The sequence below is a fragment of the Nematostella vectensis genome, chromosome 13 (assembly GCF_932526225.1).
Source record: "Nematostella vectensis chromosome 13, jaNemVect1.1, whole genome shotgun sequence".
NCBI classification, from domain to species: Eukaryota; Metazoa; Cnidaria; class Anthozoa; order Actiniaria; family Edwardsiidae; genus Nematostella; species Nematostella vectensis.
The window spans coordinates 13,651,152-13,670,750 of record NC_064046.1 but is presented as its reverse complement, the minus strand read 5'-3'; the positions used below and the strand labels follow the sequence as shown (position 1 = coordinate 13,670,750).

The 19,599-nt window shown below is 38.2% G+C and overlaps 1 protein-coding gene across 1 annotated transcript; it reads left to right on the top strand.

Annotated features, from left to right (window-relative positions):
- The first annotated feature begins 103 nt into the window (after positions 1 to 103).
- Positions 104 to 16,712, top strand: LOC5503627 (cysteine desulfurase, mitochondrial). Its single transcript, XM_001624594.3, has 15 exons — positions 104 to 296; positions 3,161 to 3,219; positions 3,715 to 3,831; positions 10,255 to 10,338; positions 10,501 to 10,554; positions 10,650 to 10,748; positions 11,171 to 11,264; positions 11,413 to 11,462; positions 11,954 to 12,038; positions 12,546 to 12,621; positions 12,851 to 12,932; positions 13,154 to 13,341; positions 13,663 to 13,746; positions 14,603 to 14,692; positions 15,723 to 16,712. Exons 1-15 carry the CDS (start codon positions 194 to 196, stop codon positions 15,784 to 15,786), a joined length of 1,329 nt encoding a protein of 442 aa, XP_001624644.3. The 5' UTR covers positions 104 to 193; the 3' UTR covers positions 15,787 to 16,712.
- Positions 16,713 to 19,599: the final 2,887 nt, after the last annotated feature.

Here is a 19,599-nt window from a genome sequence, read left to right as displayed (position 1 = left end):
TTTAAAGTTGTCACGGTATTGCAACCGTGACCATGACGTCACGATGTCACAAAACGAGTCACGTATGTCACTGCTCACGACTCACTACCCTGTATCACGTGTTTCGTACCCAGTCTCTCGACTAAAGTACATTGACATTACAGCACTTCGTGCCGACCCTCTAAGACATTTATGCATTGTTTTTATCCCTAGAATGTTGAATCCACGTTTTTGTAAGCCATCGTCCTTGGTTAAAACAGCCTCAAGACTAGTGGGAGCCAAATGTTGCACTCGTAACTCTTCTAGCAATGTTGCCGGTGAGTTATGTAACACGAGCTGGAGTCGCCATTTTTCGGTCAAGATTTTGTTGTAACATGCTTGGATACCACAATCGGTTTGTGATGTTATGATTAATATTAATATTGCAGGTAAAAGTTGCCTAGTGGTTAAGGTTTTAATAGAGCCTACATGTCTAGATCATTTAATTTCGGTTTAAATATTTGTATTCGCGCATGCTATAAGTAAGTACTTAATATGGTATGTCATTTACAGTGCGCCCTTATGCACTTGTCATAGGCTTCCCATGTGTGTCAGTATAGATTGACGGGTATCCTGTGTGCCAGTATAGACTGACGGGTATCCTGTGTGTCAGTATAGATTGACGGGTATCCTGTGTGCCAGTATAGACTGACGGAGATCATGTGTGCCAGTATAGACTGACGGGTATCCTGTGTGTCAGTATAGACTGACGGGTATCCTGTGTGCCAGTATAGACTGACGGATATCGTGTGTGCCAGTATAGATTGACGGGTATCCTGTGTGCCAGTATAGACTGACGGATATCGTGTGTGCCAGTATAGACTGACGGATATCGTGTGTGCCAGTATAGACTGACGGGTATCCTGTGTGTCAGTATAGATTGACGGGTATCCTGTGTGCCAGTATAGACTGACGGAGATCATGTGTGCCAGTATAGACTGACGGAAATCATGTGTGCCAGTATAGACTGACGGAGATCATGTGTGCCAGTATAGACTGACGGAGATCGTGTGTGCCAGTATAGACTGACGGAGATCGTGTGTGCCAGTATAGACTGACGGAGATCGTGTGTGCCGACAGAGAAGCCTGTGTCAGTAGAGTGATTTCAAGTTGTCACATGTACAGTTATCAGCAAGTGTTTTTATCTCACCACAATCCATTTGGGCGCTTTTGTTTGTATATTATTGCACTGGATATTGTTAAAACAACGTTGGGTTAATGGAGATTTGTCTTTATTTTTACACACTTTATAACATTATTTTGCACAAATTGTTACAATATGGGGGTTTGCTTTATATGTGCCCCACCATAATGGAGACTTTGCTCGAGAGTAGAGCCCCACATATAGGGGAAATATGGGGGCATTGAAAGCTTGATTTTCAAAGTCCCATATTTCCCCGGGGTCCCCCCCCCTCGGGGAAGCCGATGACAAGTGCATTATTTGGTTAGGTAAGATAAGTTGAACTATACCAAATAAAGACGGGCTATGCGCTCACCCTATTTTTCGTGTGGCCATGTTCCTCGCTCACTCTCTTTTCCTGCTGGAACTCCACAGAAACGCTTGCTACGCAGGCTAGGTGAAATCATATCATATGTAACTCACCCGTAAACTGAAATAAAATAACATTAATAGTCTTCTAAATAATCAGATAAAAAAAGATATAAGCTATATACATACATTGACATATGCGTTTTACTTAAGAGATAATTAAATCATTATACGATAACTAAGCAAAACTTATAAGGCAACAAATAGATAAAGATTAAAGTATTAATTATAACAACTCGGCAAACTAGAAAGCGAAAAACATAGAGTGATTATATGGCTAAAACAAATGGCATATACGTTCAATAAACTAGTCAATAACTGCTTAATCAATCTTTTAAAGAATCAAGAATTACTCATTGAAAAGTGATCATTTAAATTCACTACTAAGCAGTTCTAAATAATGTCAGAATCACTATATACTACATTGAAGATCATTCTTGCTCTTAGTGAAATAGCTTTCTTAGGCTAAATCAGCTAAACTAGAAAAGGATAATAAAAAGGATCACTTACATGTCTGTCCCAGTCAACTCCCAAAGGTCACCAAACTTTGATACTGAAGATCCAACAAAACCTTTCCACACGAGACCTAAACTACTACTGAGGAAAACTTAACCTAACCATGAGCCTATCTTGCTTTGGGACGTGAGTATAGCGAATTGCCAAGCTATGACTACTCTAACTAATAAAGGGCGTTGTTACTTCTTAAAAAGGTACCGAAAAACCGCAAAAATACAGAGATAAACAAGTAATAAGTGGTAACGCAAAGAGGAGGCTATTGGCGTTAGTTACAGCATGTCTAGCACTAACATTTCATGTTAATGCCTGAAAAACATGATTTGCATGAAATGCATGGTTTTCCTGGACATTATTGGTCCCTGGAGGACACAAATTCCATTTTTGAGTGCTGATATCATCTTACCGCAAAGCGAATAATAAGATAATATTATCTTTAGAAGAAAAAATTGTATCTGTAAGCAGCCATGCATTCTTCTGTTTATTAATATTTATTTATATCAAACTCTTATATTGAATCTCTAGATACCCATGGAAATACTGAAAGCTCATTAGTTGAAACTTACGATATCAACATCAGTGGCAGTGGCGATGTCAGTTTTATAATTGATATCAGACCTATTTCGAGTAAGGTTGCACTCAGAGAATCTGTGTCTCAACCCGCAGTGCATCAAATAAATAATAACATAAGAATCAATCAAAAGAAACATTCACATGGCTTTTGGGGACCAGGATTCAGCCTTTTATACATTACCCATAAACCACTGCAGGGTATCACACAGGTAGCCCAAGCTCTTTATTTGTCCCGTATATTAATATTTACGGTAAACATAGGGTGAAAAACAAAATCAGTAAAAAAAAAACTTGTTGAAATGATGTGTGCAGTCTAGTGTTGTGTTTGTTTACTTTTTGCATGTTCTCTGGCCATATTAAAGCGCCTTTTTCAAGATTCAAAATTCACAATTTGAACTCTTCACCAGAATGAAGTTAGTGCAACCTTAATTAAAATAGGTGTGTACATACAGTATATTAGTGAAATGACAAATAGCTCATATCAGCCTATCATATCTTTTTTTTCAGAAGGAAAAGATGTTGGCATCAGGCCATTGTACTTGGATCAACAGTCAACAACAGCAATGGTTAAAACCTATTGATATTACCATTAAGTTTAACATTATTGATGCTCAAGCTCTTGTAATCTTTTTTCTTAGCTCAAGTCTGTCAATACCTACTCCCATCTAATGCAGCTGTCTTTTGTTTTCTGGTTTCAAATGCAGTAAGAAACAAAAGACAGTTTCCTTGAAAAAAAAAATAGGCAAGACAAGTTATCAAGCATTCCCTTAGTAAAATGCCATGGTTTGTTATTTGTTAAGTATCATTTTTTTAAAGCCCCCTTAAGTAAAGAAAGTGTAGAAGCAGGAAGAAGCAAAATAAATTGTTATTGAAAAAAAGTGGGCAAGACAAGAAACCAAGCATTCCTTGGAATACCATGGTTTATTTTGTTAGTATCCAGATAATATAATGCCCCTTTTGTAATGTCACTGGCATTTTATTAAGCATCGTGCATCGTGCATCATGGTGCACTTGGAAAAACCCGCTACAACATAGTAACACTAAGTTTACTGACGACACAGGACCCACGTGTGGTTGACGCAATGATGCCCTACACAGTCTCGTTCTATGGGAACCCACACTCTCGTACTCATCAGTATGGATGGGAAAGTGAAAAGGCAGTAGAAAAAGCCAGAGAGGTACGTTTTTTCCCTTGTAGGTACTAGAATTTTGATTCCCACTATTAGATTTATGTGTGTATTTTTTTTTGGTTAATGTTTAAGAATGAGCTTTTTTCTTCATAATGAGCATGTGTATTGAGGGGGACCTACTGAGGTGTTTAATTCAATTAACTCATATTAAACACACAGCTGTTTATTTTGGATGTGTTTAATGATTTTCCACCAGGACAAGGGGAGTGAGATAATGTGTCTTTTATCCAATAAACAAAAAGGCTGTTTATTTGAGCTATTTTCAATATTTAATGCTTTAAGGCACATTTTAATGGCAGTGCTTCTCAGCCGCAGTTCCTAGTTTTATGACGCTTTATCCCCTGAAGGAAATCTTTGTTTAAACAGTAATACCCTATAACCTATATACTGTAACCTATAATATTCACATATCCAATTATCTTTTATGTATCACACAGTCTACGGAACAGATGCTCATTTGCATAAGCCACTGTCCTGCTTCCTCGATTCCATGCGATGCCATTTTAAGTAATCGTTTCACAAGGATGAGATAACTTATCAAGCTTTCTACCTAGGTCAATAACAATAAACCCAAGCCTGTACTTGAGCACAAATTTTTAAACATTTTAAAATTCAACGTGAGCAACTTTTCTAGCCGAATTCTTTTCAGGGAATGCACTAAAAATATTGATATGGTGGAAAAGAGCTTCTGAGGAGAAATGCAACCGAACAGTGCATTTGGGGGTTTGAGTTAGAAGGCTGTTTTTTCTAAGCTGATCGCCAAACTTCGTAAATCATTCACATTAACATGATCATTTCTTAGAAATCTTGAAGATTGGACGTATTTGGTTCTTTCCTTCACTAAAATTTATCGCATTATTGTTCACAACAACACACAACAATTTCAATGGCGCATTACGCCTTTCTGGTCATTTAAAGCTTCTATTTAAAATTATAAAATTAATTGTTATTGATGACCTCTTTGTTGGCTCATGGGGGTTTACCTTTGATCTAGCCTACGGTTGATGTAACAAAGGCTGTCTGATTTGCAACCATAGCTAAAAATGGGTCTTACAACTTTTTTTGGAGCACTGCAACATGCACTGCGTGGTTTAAGTTAGTTTTCAAACAAGAGGACTCTGACAAATTAGGGACTATGGGTCACATGACAGTTTGATGACTCTTGTCAGAGAGAACCTATTTTGCAAGTATATTTTTTTGGTTAATATCAATCATTGGTCATATGTTTACATTTTGATTCGATTGAATCGCATCGCTTAAAAGCTGGTAAAACAACTTTCATAAATGAAACAGCCTACACTATCATAAATGGTATTTTCCTTCTTCAGGCGGAGTACCAAAAGTGATGTATTCAGCTACAAAGAGGCTTAAGAGGTATCTTCCGCAGATTTTCTACCCTCTCTCTCAGTGTCTTACCCCCATGATAATGTGAAAAGGAAATTTACAATAAAAATCATGCTCGACTCGTTAGCATGAAATCTTTAGGACGTGAATAAAATTATCTTTTGAGCGTTTTATTCGTTTTCATTTTCTAAATTGTACCTCATCCTAAAGAGTAATATTCACACATAATAACAAAATTTTATTTAATCCAAATAAACAAAATTTGAGGAAAAAAAAGAAAAGTTTATTTTTAACGCAGTTGCCATGCTGGAATGCACGGTCACTTGTTCATTTCATTCTTTAGCTATTTACGCACGCTTGTACGGCTAGAACAAAGATTTAGTCAAGACTGAGTGAATGGCACACTTTTAAATTTATCCTCCTACTTTTTAACTCGTTAGGATTTGGAGCCCATCTTTCACACATCAAGAGTTTATTAGTTGGGGATTCATATATTGAACATGATTTTCAGAAAACGAGTCTATGACAAGGTGTACCAAAAATGTTTTTAGAAGCAAACATAATTATTGGCTGTTGTTGCATGTCTATGCTATTAAAGGACTTATTGCTCTTAATAAAGGGTGCTACGGAAATCAGACCTCCCAGACAAATTCCAGAAGGAATTCTTATTAAACGTCCAATACAAACTTTCCAGCTATTTCCACGCCTTTTCGAGATATTTAGAATATAATTACATGCCTGCTTTGCGGTTTGGAGATGGTAAAACCATGAAAGCTCGTAATAGTTTAATAATTTTAAACCAGGTTGAAATATGTCCTCAGAGTTCACTTAGATTAAGTAAAATAACAGTTTTAGCTATGCTGTGAGTCTCGGCTTTTAACTTGCTTATGACTGGATGTACCAAAAATGTGAAATTAAGCGAGTTAGAACTTTTCTCATGTGATTCATTCTCTTCAAAATATCGCCAAAATCTGATTCTTTTAAGACTTCTTATGAAGTTGATTTGCTGTCATGAGATAAGTTGACCCTTATACTTTATTGTCATGATATTTTTTTGTTTAAAAAGTAAAGCAGGCGAGCATACTATCTAATGTCATAAATGTAATAAAACTTCGCAAATCATCGCCTTCGTCAAAGCGTGGGCTGTTGTCATGACAAATTGCAGAAAATGGCCTCACATGAAATCAAAGATGCCGGACAGTGGCTTATGCAAATGAGCATCTGTTCCGTAGACTGACAAACAATGTATCAAAATACTGGCAAAAACAATACACTTTGGTTCATAATAAACAGAGATCAATTCTAAACTGGAAAAAAAACCTATTAAGTGGAAACATCTTAGGGTCCTGACCCAGTACGCAGTTCTGCTCAAGGTTAAACCAATCAGCTATCGAGCTATGATTTGAGGTTTGCACAGCGCAGATCTGCGCCGTTTGAGCCAATCAAACGTTATAGATCTCGGTCACATCAAGGAGGTGTTGACATACAATAACCAGACTACTCTGTATGACATAAATATCTGGTTATTACATGTCAACAGAGGTCAAAAGCCTTTGTTAATTCTCCAACAAAAGGTAAAACAAAACCTTTGAAAGTCTGAACGAAAACACCTTCCTTTTGACTAAATACAATAAGCTAAAAAGAAGCAACATTATTTCCACAGGTCTTCTTTTATTATTATAGTTTCTCAAATTGATACTTTTTGTGTTTGATATGTGTATTATTTTTAGCTTACTTGAAGGGTGCTAATTTGGCGGGATTGTTTTGGCGCGTTAAGAACAGTGTTCTCAAATACTGGAACATCCTTCGTGTATCTCCTCCTTAGAGTTAATCGATTAACTCCAATTTAATGTCTTCCTTATTTTCGGAGTTTATGATATTTCTTTAAATACCTTGTATCCCAGAAGAGTCCTTGCTTTAGTTTCCAATTTCAACTGGGAGCTTGGCAAGCCTTAATCGGCCACGGCGAACTTGTTACTTTGCTTTCGTTGTAAATGCGCATGCAACCATACAAATATCCATCTTTGGTCGCTTAACAGTAAACTCGGAATGATCAAGCCGGCTATAACGCGAGGCAACGCGAGTTGGAGTGCTTATCATTGCAAGTGGTCACAAGACACAAAGCGCAGTCCTGCGCTTGCATTAGCCAATAATGATACAATTATTCACTTCCTTTAGCGCAGGACTGCTCATGTATCAGCGAATCCCGTATTTAGCGTGATATCGGAACCCATGTGAACTGCTACCTAGCGCAGAGCAGCAATGCCCTTGTCCCTGCCACTTGCTTAATCTACTCGGCTTAGTTTCGTATTTTAAATCAAACATATTGATTAAAAATAAACGTGTCACTATATAGTTATGAAAGTGATGCGAAAAGGAAAAACTTGTGAGTTAATTACGAGTTTCGCGCACGACTGCACTGTTTTGTGCTTATCTTTCAAGATATTTTGTACTTCACTGTTAACAAAGCGGCGTTATCTTATCAAATCAAAAATAAACTTAGAATGATCAAGCCACGTGAAGCAACGCGAGTTGGAGTGCTTATCATTGCAAGTGGTCACAAGACACAAAGCGCAGTCCTGCGCTTGCATTAGCCAAAAATGATACAATTATTCACTTCCTTTAGCGCAGGACTGCTCATGTATCAGCGAATCCCGTATTTAGCGTGATATCGGAACCCACGTGAACTGCTACCTAGCGCAGAGCAGCAATGCCCTTGTCCCTGCCACTTGCTTAATCTACTCGGCTTAGTTTCGTATTTTAACTCAAACATATGGATTAAAAATAAACTTGTCACTATATCCAGAGTACTTCTCAATTATCTGTTAAGAACTCGCTTATTTTGTGAAATTTCGGGCTCGTTATGAAAGTAACGCGGAACGGCAAAACTTGAGCGCAGCCCTGCGCTCGCATTAGCCAATAATGATACAAGTATTCACTTCCTGTCGCGCAGGACTGCTCATGTATCAGCGAATCCCGTATTTAGCGTGATATCGGAACCCACGTGAACTGCTACCTAGCGCAGAGCAGCATTGCCCTTGTCCCTGCCACTTGGTTAATCTACTCGGCTTAGTTTCGTATTTTAAATCAAACATATTGGTTAAAAATAAACGTGTCACTATATAGTTATGAAAGTGATGCGAAAAGGAAAAACTTGTGAGTTAATTACGAGTTTCGCGCACGACTGCACCGTTTTGTGCTTATCTTTCGAGATATTTTGTATTTCGCTGTTAGCAAAGCGGCCGTTATCTTATCAAATCAAAAATAAACTTAGAATGATCAAGCCACGTGAAGCAACGCGAGTTGCAGTGCTTATCATTGCAAGGGGTCACAAGACACAAAGTGCAGTCCTGCGCTTCCATAAGCCAATTATGATACAATTATTCACTTCCTGTCGTACAGGACTGCTCATGTATATCAGCATATCCCGTATTTAGCGTGATATCGGAACCCACGTAACTGGCTGAGGCGAGCGCAGAACTGCGCTCTCGTAGATTGTTATCGATTGAACACACACAAATTATTTACCGTAATGATTTTTACTCTGCAAATAACTATGCGATAATGTTTTTTCGGGACAAATGTCATTGCTTGTTTTTTTTCGTGATAGTTCACGTGGGTTCCGATATCACGCTAAATACGGGATTCGCTGATACATGAGCAGTCCTGCACGACAGGAAGTGAATACTTGTATCATTATTGGCTAATGCAAGCGCAGGGCCGCGCTTTTTGACTTAAATCACAAGTTTTGCCGTTTAGCGTTACTTCTATAACGAGCCCGAAATTTCGCAAAATAAGCAAGTACTTAACAGATAATTGAGAAGTACCCTGGATATAGCGACACGTTTATTTTTAATTAATATGTTTGAGTTAAAATACGAAACTAAGCCGAGTAGATTAACCAAGTGGCAGGGACAAGGGCATTGCATCTGCGCTAGGTAGCGGTTCACGTGGGTTCCGATATTACGCTAAATATGTGATTCGCTGATACATGAGCAGTCCTGCGCGATAGGAAGTGAATAATTGTATCATTTTTGGCTAATGCAAGCGCAGGACTGCGCTTTGTGTCTTGTGACCACTTGCAATGATAAGCACTCCAACTCACGTTGCCTCGCGTTATAGCCGGCTTGATCATTCCGAGTTTATTGTTAAGCGACCAAAGATGGATATTTGTATGGTTGCATGCGCATTTACAACGACTTTGTCCATGGAAGGGATAGCAAAAGATAATCGAAAGCAAAGTAACAAGTTCGCCGTGGCCGATTAAGGCTTCAAGCTCCCAGTTGAAATTGGAAACTAAAGCAAGGACTCTTCTGGGATACAAGGTATTTAAAGAAATATCATAAACTCCGAAAATAAGGAAGACATTAAATTGGAGTTAATCGATTAACTCTAAGGAGGAGATACACGAAGGATGTTCCAGTATTTGAGAACACTGTTCTTAGCGCGCCAAAACAATCCCGCCAAATTAGCACCCTTAAAGTTAGCTAAAAATAATACAGATATCAAACACAAAAAGTATCAATTTGAGAAACTATAATAATAAAAGAAGACCTGTGGAAATAATGTTGCTTCTTTTTAGCTTATTGTATTTAGTCAAAGGAAGGTGTTTTCGTTCAGACTTTCAGAGGTTTTGTTTTACTTTTTGTTTGAGAATTAACAAAGGCTTTTGACCTCTGTTGACATGTAATAACCAGATATTTAGGTCATACAGAGTAGTCTGGTTATTGTATGTCAACACCTCCTTGATGTGACCGAGATCTATAACCTCTGATTGGCTCAAACCGTGCAGATCTGCGCCATGCAAACCCCAAATCATAGCTTGATAGCTGATTGGTTTAACCTTGAGCAGAACTGTGTACTGGGTCAGGACCCTAAGATGTTTCCACTTAATAGGTTTTTTTTCCAGTTTAGAATTGATCTCTGTTAATAGTGAAAAGCAATACTACATGTATCTCAATTATATATTCATCAAGAGCTCTTTGCCTCTTTTATATTAATGGAAAATGAAACACATTTAATAATGGGAAAAGAAAGAGGAACAAACACCTTATTTTTTGTTGGCAGCAAGTGGCCAATTTGATTGGAGCAGATCCCAAGGAGGTCATCTTCACAAGCGGAGCCACAGAATCAAATAACATAGCCATTAAGGTAGCACCAGAGATACTGGGAGACATAGCTGTTTAATTTATTGTTTCATTTTTTTTAAATCTTGTAATAGTTGATAGTATAACTTTATGCTCACACTCCTTACATACATATTGAAAATGTCAAATCTCAAACTCTCTCATGCTAAATGATTTAAATTTGTAGGGTGTCGGCAGATTTTACAAAAAGAAGAAAAACCATATTATAACAGCTCAAACAGTAAGAAAACTATTAGATTTAATGTTTGTGTTTTGATATATAGATTGTTTTATTAGTTTTTGTTATTCCTTGTTTGTTTATTTTTTTTTGGACAGGAGCACAAATGTGTACTTGATTCTTGCCGTGTTCTGGAGGGAGAAGGATTTGAAGTTGATTATCTTGGGGTCAACAAAAATGGCCTTGTTGATATAAAGGTGAATTGTTAGAATCTTTTTCGCATATTACTTTTGAACTCATTTCAATTCCTTTTCAAAAACATCATGAAAGGCACAGCTTTTGTTTAACTTATAGAATGATATGCTTGGTATGGTCAATGATTGGAAAATGCATGGTGTATGAAGCAAACATTATTCCAACCAAACAAAAGAACCTCTTCTAAAAGTATAGGGGACCCTCCTACAACCTCTAAATTTTGATGGCGTCTATTTGAATGGTCATACCAAAATTGTTGTTCCCTTTTTATTGGGATCTTCCATTTTGAAGGGCTGATACTTTTTGTTCATGCATCCCTTATCCTCCATCAATATAGCATTATTGGAAACTAATGTTTATATTGTTTTCTTATATACACAGTGTTATGGGAAAATAATGCATTGTATTTTTTTCCTGTTAAAAGAAATTTGAAAAAGCACTCCGACCCACAACATCTATGGCTTCTATTATGATGGTGAACAATGAGATTGGAGTCATACAACCCATAGCAGAACTAGGTACAGATCAATAATCATAGCATAACATAAAAGGCATAAAAATCACTATACTGTTGACACATAATGTAAAACTTCCAGCTCAAACAAGTAAATGACCTGGTGTGTTTCCACTTTTAAACTCATCAAGTATGTTCCTTGCTTCATATAGGTGCATTGTGCCGCAAAAATAAAGTGTTCTTCCATACAGATGCAGCTCAGGTTTGTCAATCACTCTTTTGGTACAGGATGAACTTTGTTTTAGACAAGCACGCATAGACAAGCTATGAAGCCATCTTGAACTCTAAACCGAAACATAAATCAGCTTGTGTTACTGGGAGTCAAACTTAACCCAGTTAATGGAACAAGAACGTTTCAATCCTGCATTGTTTTTTTAAGCCTTTAGGCGAATAGTTGAAACGTGTGGCGAACTGTGATCAATGACTAAAATTAAGTCCAGATTCTTGGGAAGTCATGCGCAAAAGCCCAAAAGTTTAGTTTCTTCCAAGCTGTACTGTATCAAAGTTAGTGGGTTTTTACTGTACCTGCATTCCGCGAGAAAAGCGCGAGCATTCCGCAAGGAGGCCGCTAGCTTTCCACGAAACGGGCGCGAGTTTGGCCAAACTCGCGGAAAACCCTAAGGTATGTTTTGGCGTGAGTCGTCACATATTTTGAAACTATATTGAACCATAATCTTGCCATATCTGTTTCAGGCTATTGGAAAAATCCCAGTTGACGTTAATGAGATGAACATCGACCTTATGTCCATCAGCGCTCACAAGATCTATGGTCCAAAAGGTAGAGTTTGAACAGTCCCTATAATGCCCCCAGCTCCCAATGGACTGGTGAGAAAATCAGGGACGGAACCAGAAGTTTAAAAAAGTGGGGGCCAAAGCAAGAGTTTCAAGAAAGGGGGGCGGTTCATTGTCCTTCCATATATTTCCTTATATTTCTTGGTATTCATAAGACAAATGTCTGAAAATACTGTAGGGGGACTGGGGCTAGCCCGGCCCACCCCAATATCACCCCTGAAAATGGTATCCTAATAACTATTGGAACCACGGAACGACTTTGTGAGTGGTAACTGTTGTTTATACCATTTGTTTAATTTAGTTTGCTTTTTTCTTGTTACAGTAAAGGTATCCATGACCTTGTATGATCTGCATCCTATTGATTTATTGTTTTGTTTACATAGGTGTCGGTGCCTTGTATGATCTGCATCCTATTGATTTATTGTTTTGTTTACATAGGTGTCGGTGCCTTGTATGAACTGCATCCCATTGATTTATTGTTTTGTTTACATAGGTATCGGTGCCTTGTATGTGCGTAGGAGGCCAAGAGTAAGAGTTGAGCCAATACAGAGTGGTGGAGGGCAAGAAAGGTCCGTAAAACATAAGAAATCCTACCAAATGATGGTAGCAGTTCCATGCAAATGTGCTATTTTCCAGTCATTTAATGTTTGGTCCAGCTTTTGGCAGACTTTGAAGGGTTACTGGTACTATGACAGTAAAATCTCCCTGTGTTATGAATTGAAAGTAAACCAGTTTTCCTGGAGGATTTAGTTGGCCAATATTGAATGAACCATGCTAAACAAGTCCATGGTGTTTCAGAGGAATGCGGAGTGGAACCGTGCCTCATGTGCTTTGTGTTGGTCTTGGCGCAGCTTGCGAAGTTGCTCAACAAGAGATGGAGGTACAGTCATAACTATCCCAGCTGAGAAAGAAAAGAAAACCTCATTTTATTGAGAATATGTAAATCCAGAAGAAAAAAAAAACGTTTATTAGATTGTTTTGTACTACGCTCTTTGTTCGAGGTTATTCAGGCAAAATCGAGTTTATTCCAGGCAAAATCTATCAGTATTTTAATGCATAGTCATTTAACTAAAATTTGGTGTTTTTCCCGTGTGGTTTTAGTATGACAAAAAGCGTATCGAGATGTTGTCCGAACGACTCATCAACGGCATCATGAAGTCTGTTAGTCACGTGGTCAGGAATGGAGACCCAATTAATGCCTATCCTGGATGTGTCAATCTCTCATTTGCCTACGTGGAGGGTGAAAGCCTTCTGATGGCACTTAAAGACATTGCCCTTTCATCAGGGAGGTACGGTAGCTACCCCACACCCTCCTCTTCTCTTCGTCTTTCTCCTCCTTTCGACTCTTTTTCCTCTTTCTCCCCACACCTATTTTATCTTTAAGTTTTTGTTTTTTCTTTTCTTCCTCCCCCTCTTTCCTCCCGCTACTCTATCTCCTCTTCTCTCCTCCTCTACTCTACTACCTTCAACTCCTCGTTTTCCTTCCTTCTCCTGCTCTCTTGTTTGTCTTCTTCTCATCCTCCCCATATTTTTCATCTACATCATTTTTTCCCTTTATATTGTTGCCCTGTTGATTGTCTATTCTCTCCCCTTGTTCACTTTCGTCGTAGTGCCTGCACATCGGCCTCTCTTGAGCCTTCCTACGTGCTTAGAGCTATAGGAGCTGAGGAAGACCTTGCTCACTCATCCATCAGGTGAGACGTACTTGTAGCGCTGAATAGAAGATAGACAAAGCCTTGGGAATTGTTGTTGGTGATGATGGCGAGGATATAGACTGATAATGATGGTGATTATAATGATAATCACGGTAATAGTGATGCTAAATAGACGATGGGCAAATCGTTGCTTATGGCGATGACGAGTAGGGATGATAAAGACTGACGGTGTTCGTGATTATTGTAATTTCGATGATGACAATGGCAATGTTGATGTTGCTAAATAGACAATGGACGAATCAGTGGTTAAGGTGATGATGCTGAAGATGGGAAGTGGTGTGAATGATAGAAATTAAACGATGATGGTCGTCATATTGATGATGATGATAATGATGATTTTGACACTGATGATGATCTAGTAATTATGGTAATTGTGACAATTGTAGTGATGATTTTGACACTGATGATGATCTAGTGATTATGGTAATTGTGACAATTGTAGTGATGATTTTGACACTGATGATGATGTAGTGATTATGGTAATTGTGACAATTGTAGTGTTGATTTTGACACTGATGATGATCTAGTGATTATGGTAATTGTAGTGATGATTTTGACACTGATGATGATCTAGTGATTATGGTAATTGTGACAATTGTAGTGATGATTTTGACACTGATGATGATCTAGTGATTATGGTAATTGTGATGATTATGACATAGGTGGTGGTGGTTGATGGCAACAACTATGATCAAGATGATGATAATATAGCTTACAGATGATGGTGATTTTGATAGTGAGAATGTCACGGATGTTTGTGATGATGATTATGATGATGGTGCATGTTCTTAGCTTGTTTATGCCACTAGTCTATGCTTTGTAAAATCTCTACCAGGTTTGGTATCGGTCGGTTCACCACAGAGGAGGAGATTGATTACACTGTGGAGAAGATTGTCTTCCATGTGAAGCGGCTCAGGGAGATGAGGTGAGACCTGTAGGCCTCACTTATGTCAAGGCACATGCTTTCAAGTGTAGGCCTCACTTATATCAAGGCACTAGCTTTCAAGTGTAGGCCTCACTTATATGAAGACACTAGCTTTCAAGTGTAGGCCTCACTTATGTCAAGACACTAGCTTTCAAGTGTAGGCCTCACTTTGTCAAGACACTAGCTTTCAAGTGTAGGCCTCACTTATATCAAGACACTAGCTTTCAAGTGTAGGCCTCACTTATATCAAGACACTAGCTTTCAAGTGTAGGCCTCACTTATATCAAGGCACTAGCTTTCAAGTGTAGGCCTCACTTATGTCAAGACACTAGCTTTCAAGTGTAGGCCTTACTTATATCAAGACACTAGCTTTCAAGTGTAGGCCTCACTTATGTCAACGCACTAGCTTTCAAGTGTAGGCCTCACTTATATCCACGCACTACTGTAGCTTTCAAGTGTAGGCCTCACTTATATCAAGGCACTAGCTTTCAATTGTCTACCCACGACTCCTCTAGTATAAGAGACTTTAAGCAACGACGACGGCAACGCGGACGCCGACGACAGAAAACAATGGGATTTCATTCAGAATTCAATAGCAGCACGTGGAAATGCGTTCTGTCTGATAAATTTTAGCCGTTAAAACCACGACGTGAAAACTCCAAGTTTCACGGTCAATTAAGGAAGCGGACGTTTGCACTGTAAACTCCACTAACTACGTTCGCTGCTGTAGAAACATTGTCCTTAGTTTATTTTCATCTGTCTCTGACTATAATGTTTTGCTTATTCCATTGCAATTCAATTATTATTAATCGCCACGCGCGAAAACATCTTTTTCGATCGCGTTGTCCTAGTGTTGTCCCTAGTGTTTTCAATTAATACTTGATAAAACTTAATAAAACTGCTTCGTTTGAATGTGATACGTGCTTTATATTGCCCTTGCAAAGATAGGCATGTTTTCCTCAGAGTTAAGCAGTTTCTATGTCTTGACTGCACTGCTACTTGTTATTGACCGAAGCTTTTCCTTCTGTAGTCCTCTTTGGGAGATGGTGCAAGAAGGAATCGACCTGAAGTCAATCCAGTGGTCACAGCACTAGACGAATTCTTCGCAATATACCAACTTTGAATTATATCAAGTGTGTGGCAGCACCCCAGCACCGTCTATGCAATGCAGTAGTGTCTGGTTCACGAAGTGTTGTACTGGATTGGCATCTGGAAGGCTTCCATCTACTGAACAATTACATAGAGTCGTTTACAAAAGGTTGTCATCAACCGGCTTCGCGACTACGCGACAAGCCCGCATGTAAGCATGGGTAAAAACCACTGAAGCGCACAGCTGCATATATTAGCCACCGCTACAACCGTCTATGTCTAAAGTTATGCAGTGGCTAATATATAAAGCTAAGCGCTTCAGTGATTTTTACCCATGCTTACATGCGAGCTTGTCGCGGAGTCGCAAAGCCGGTTGATGACAACCTTTTGTCAAACGACTGTATATGTGCTCTGTGCATTGCTGATGCGCAACGTTTTACTCATGACAAGGAGTGTGTCATTCTTGATCTTATCAGAGACATATAGTGGACTGAAACAATTAGCAGTACAATTTAGTTAATCTGATATAACAATCTGCAAACAGATTGCAAGCGCATGACAACCAAATATGTATTTTTTAGTGCGTGTGCGTATAATTTTTAAATATCCTTCAAAATTATATTATCCTTTTTAGATTATCAGTTTCCCTGCACACCCCCCCCCCCCCCCCCAAAAAAAAATCAATTTGGAGCTTCAGCTCCTATATTATCCTTTGTTAAAGCCATAGGATACATCAGGTTTTACCTGACGTAAATAACACATCTCCCACTATGTGGTATTGGGTCAACTTTAGAGCAATCAAGATAAATTTCCAATTTTGTACACTTTTTTGTCCAATTTTATTTAAGCAAACACCTCTAATTATTTCTAATTAGGCTATCGGAAATTAAATCAAAGGGGCTTCATTCAATAAAATTGTTTGTGTTAAAAAGTGTTAATTATATCGAACGTATTCAAAGCCATAAAAGAACGCGCCATCTTTTCGGAGAATTTTCTATTCATCCAAATCTCGCTATGAATACTCTTAATTCATTTAGATAAGACTACCTAAATTCAAAATCTCAACAGTCATTCTTTGTGGTAAAAATTTATCATATAGCAAGTTTTAGCGGAGGGCCGCGCGCGGAGCTCCATAGGTATAGAAATATGGTATAGCTATGCGACTTGGTTTTGTGGTCATCGCGCGGGTATCCTGTGGTGTCACAATCCATCCAGTCAATCGTGCAACTCCCAGGCCCCACTCGGTCTTACGTTTTTACGTATTTTTATTTTTTTACCGCCTTCAAAATTCATATGTTCACCACAAAAAAGGCCGATTGAAAATAGTATTAAATGAGAAAATATGCGGATTCAAATGGGCTGAAATCTTTGAACCGTTTTTTCTGAAGTACGAGCCGATAGTAAAATCTACCCGAGTGTTCGTGAATCCCGTCCGTTGCAGCAGCGAAAAGAGGACTACTTAGAGGCTCTACACTACCATTCTAATAATATTCCTTCACGTCTATATAACTATGGAGATCTATAAGGAGATCCTGAGATGAAAGGGCCTTGGATTGATGTATGTTTACAGCTATAAAAATAATTCACTTGTGTCGACGCTTGCTAGCAGTTCACAGTTTACAACAAAAAGCGAACACAACCACACAAGCGACAAACAGAAAGCGACAAAAAACACTGCCAAGGTGAGTTTTGAACGACGGTTTGTATTAAGAATATCACAGTTATTTTTCTTTTATTGTGCTTTTATAATGCTCGTTTCTTCCTGTGTTTTTTTTTTTTCCAAAACCAATCGCTCATGCTAAAACACCGTACCAGTTCGACGTCAAGATGTCATATCAAAGTCATCTATCCTTGTTTTGATTGGCTAATACCATCTACTTGGATTCCGATTGGCTTATAATTTTGGCGTGCACTTTTAACCACTGAAAAGTGGTTTTCATCCCACTGGCAATTGCTATGAAAGTGTTAAATTCGTAAATACTTACAAGTTCTATAAATTCAGGCATATATTCCTCACGGTAAGTAAGAATTTAACGACAGAAATACGTAGTAGTCTAGTTACTGTATCAATGTCGCTTAGCTTGTTCGATTAAAACATTTGTTTATAGAGTTTGCTTTGAGAATTCGTGGTCTAAATCAAACAATTTGAGCATAACAACATCCTTTTATATTCTTCGTTCTCTGTATACTTTTTGACTGCGTTGAGATATTTAATAAAGGCTGACAAATACCATCCTGTCATACATTGCTAAAGAAGACCTTTCTTGTCTTTATATTCTATTTATTTAGTCTTTTCAAATAGAATCAAAAAGCCCAAACTGTCGCGATCTCGTACCAGAACAATGAATACAATACTCCAAAAACTGGAAATCGGCTCTGCCAAAGAGTCAGAGTCGATTTCCAGTTTTTGGTGTATTGTAGTCTTTTCAAAGATACAGCAACATTTTTTCAACATTAACATACTTAACTTACATTAATTTTACAGTTACAAGAGAATTTTCTCATCGAAAATAAAAACACAAAATGCAAACCCTTATTACCTATATTATTTTTGATTAGCTTATATTGTCTGCATCTTGCATACTATCTATTGTGTTTATTTATTTATTATTCAAATAGTTGTGGAAAGTTAATAAGGTCATAAATGGCATGATGAAAATGTTGTTTTGAAAGAAAAAAATAAGGAGTACCCGAGGGCCATGATTGATGCAGAAGGCATGAGAATAGGCAAATATCTTAAAGATAATAAAGTAGAGGATTTCTCACTTTGATACAACGTTAAGTGTAATAGTCTTTTTACAGCAAGTTACTTTGTCTCAATGATAAATCTGTAAAGAAAACATTTTTCTATCAACCTAAAGATAATGAGGAAAGGGGAAATGTTAGAAGAGTGCTCTCTCTCTCTCTCTCTCTCTCTCTCTCTCTCTCTCTCTCTCTCTCTCTCTCTCTCTCTCTCTCTCTCTCTCTCTCTCTCTCTCTCTCTCTCTCTCTCTCTCTCTCTCTCTCTCTGTCTCTCTCTCTCGACTATTGATATTATTTGCTGTTTCCTCTCTGCACCCTGAATAAATTAAAATAGGTAATAAGTTTGAAATTAGACATTTTCAATCAATCTGTTCTCCTCCATTGCATTTAATTTTGGAGTAGCATTAGCATATGTGGATCCATGGTTTCTATAAAAAAAACAGCAGGCATAATAAGTGATAGATTAATCTTCCATATGGCACCTGATGTGTATCTAACTATATCATTCTATCTTTGGAATGCTGTTGCATACATCATTTGCCTCTTTGCAAGGGCAAATCTGGTCAGAATGTAGCTTTGATACAATGAAACTCCTATCAAGAGAAGGGTTTTTCATTAGAGCAACCCCGGGGGGGGGGGGGGGGGGGGGGGGACTCTCCAGAAAGATAGACGGGGGTGCTCGACCTATCTTTTACGGTATAAAATTCTTACCAACTGCTATCTCTTAGGGTGTGTTTTAGAATTTTTCCAATTCTGCTATCTTTTAGAGGTTTTTACGCCCGGGGAGGAGGATTTTTCCGATTCTGCTATCTTTAAGGGTGTCTCACACTAAATGGTGGCCCAATCGCTTGAAATGTATTTTACAATAAACCACAAGTCAACTGATCGGTTAATACTTTCTACTTTATTTTTCGGTAACATAACAATATAGGATCCGTCAGCAAATTAAAACCAGCATTGTTTTTTTAATACTGTCTCTCAGGGTTAAAAGTTCGTATGGCCATACTCAATGTGATATCTCTTAGGGGTTAGAATTGTTGTTTACCACGCCCTTAGTGCTATCCCTTAGGGTTAAA

Coding starts and splice junctions, on each gene's coding strand:
- LOC5503627 (XM_001624594.3), top strand. CDS start 194: ATGTTGAATCCACGTTTTTGTAAGCCATCGTCCTTGGTTAAAACAGCC. Junction 3,220..3,714: donor AACAGTCAACAACAGCAATG/GTTAAAACCTAT, acceptor CTGACGACACAG/GACCCACGTGTGGTTGACGC. Junction 10,339..10,500: donor CAAATAACATAGCCATTAAG/GTAGCACCAGAG, acceptor TTAAATTTGTAG/GGTGTCGGCAGATTTTACAA.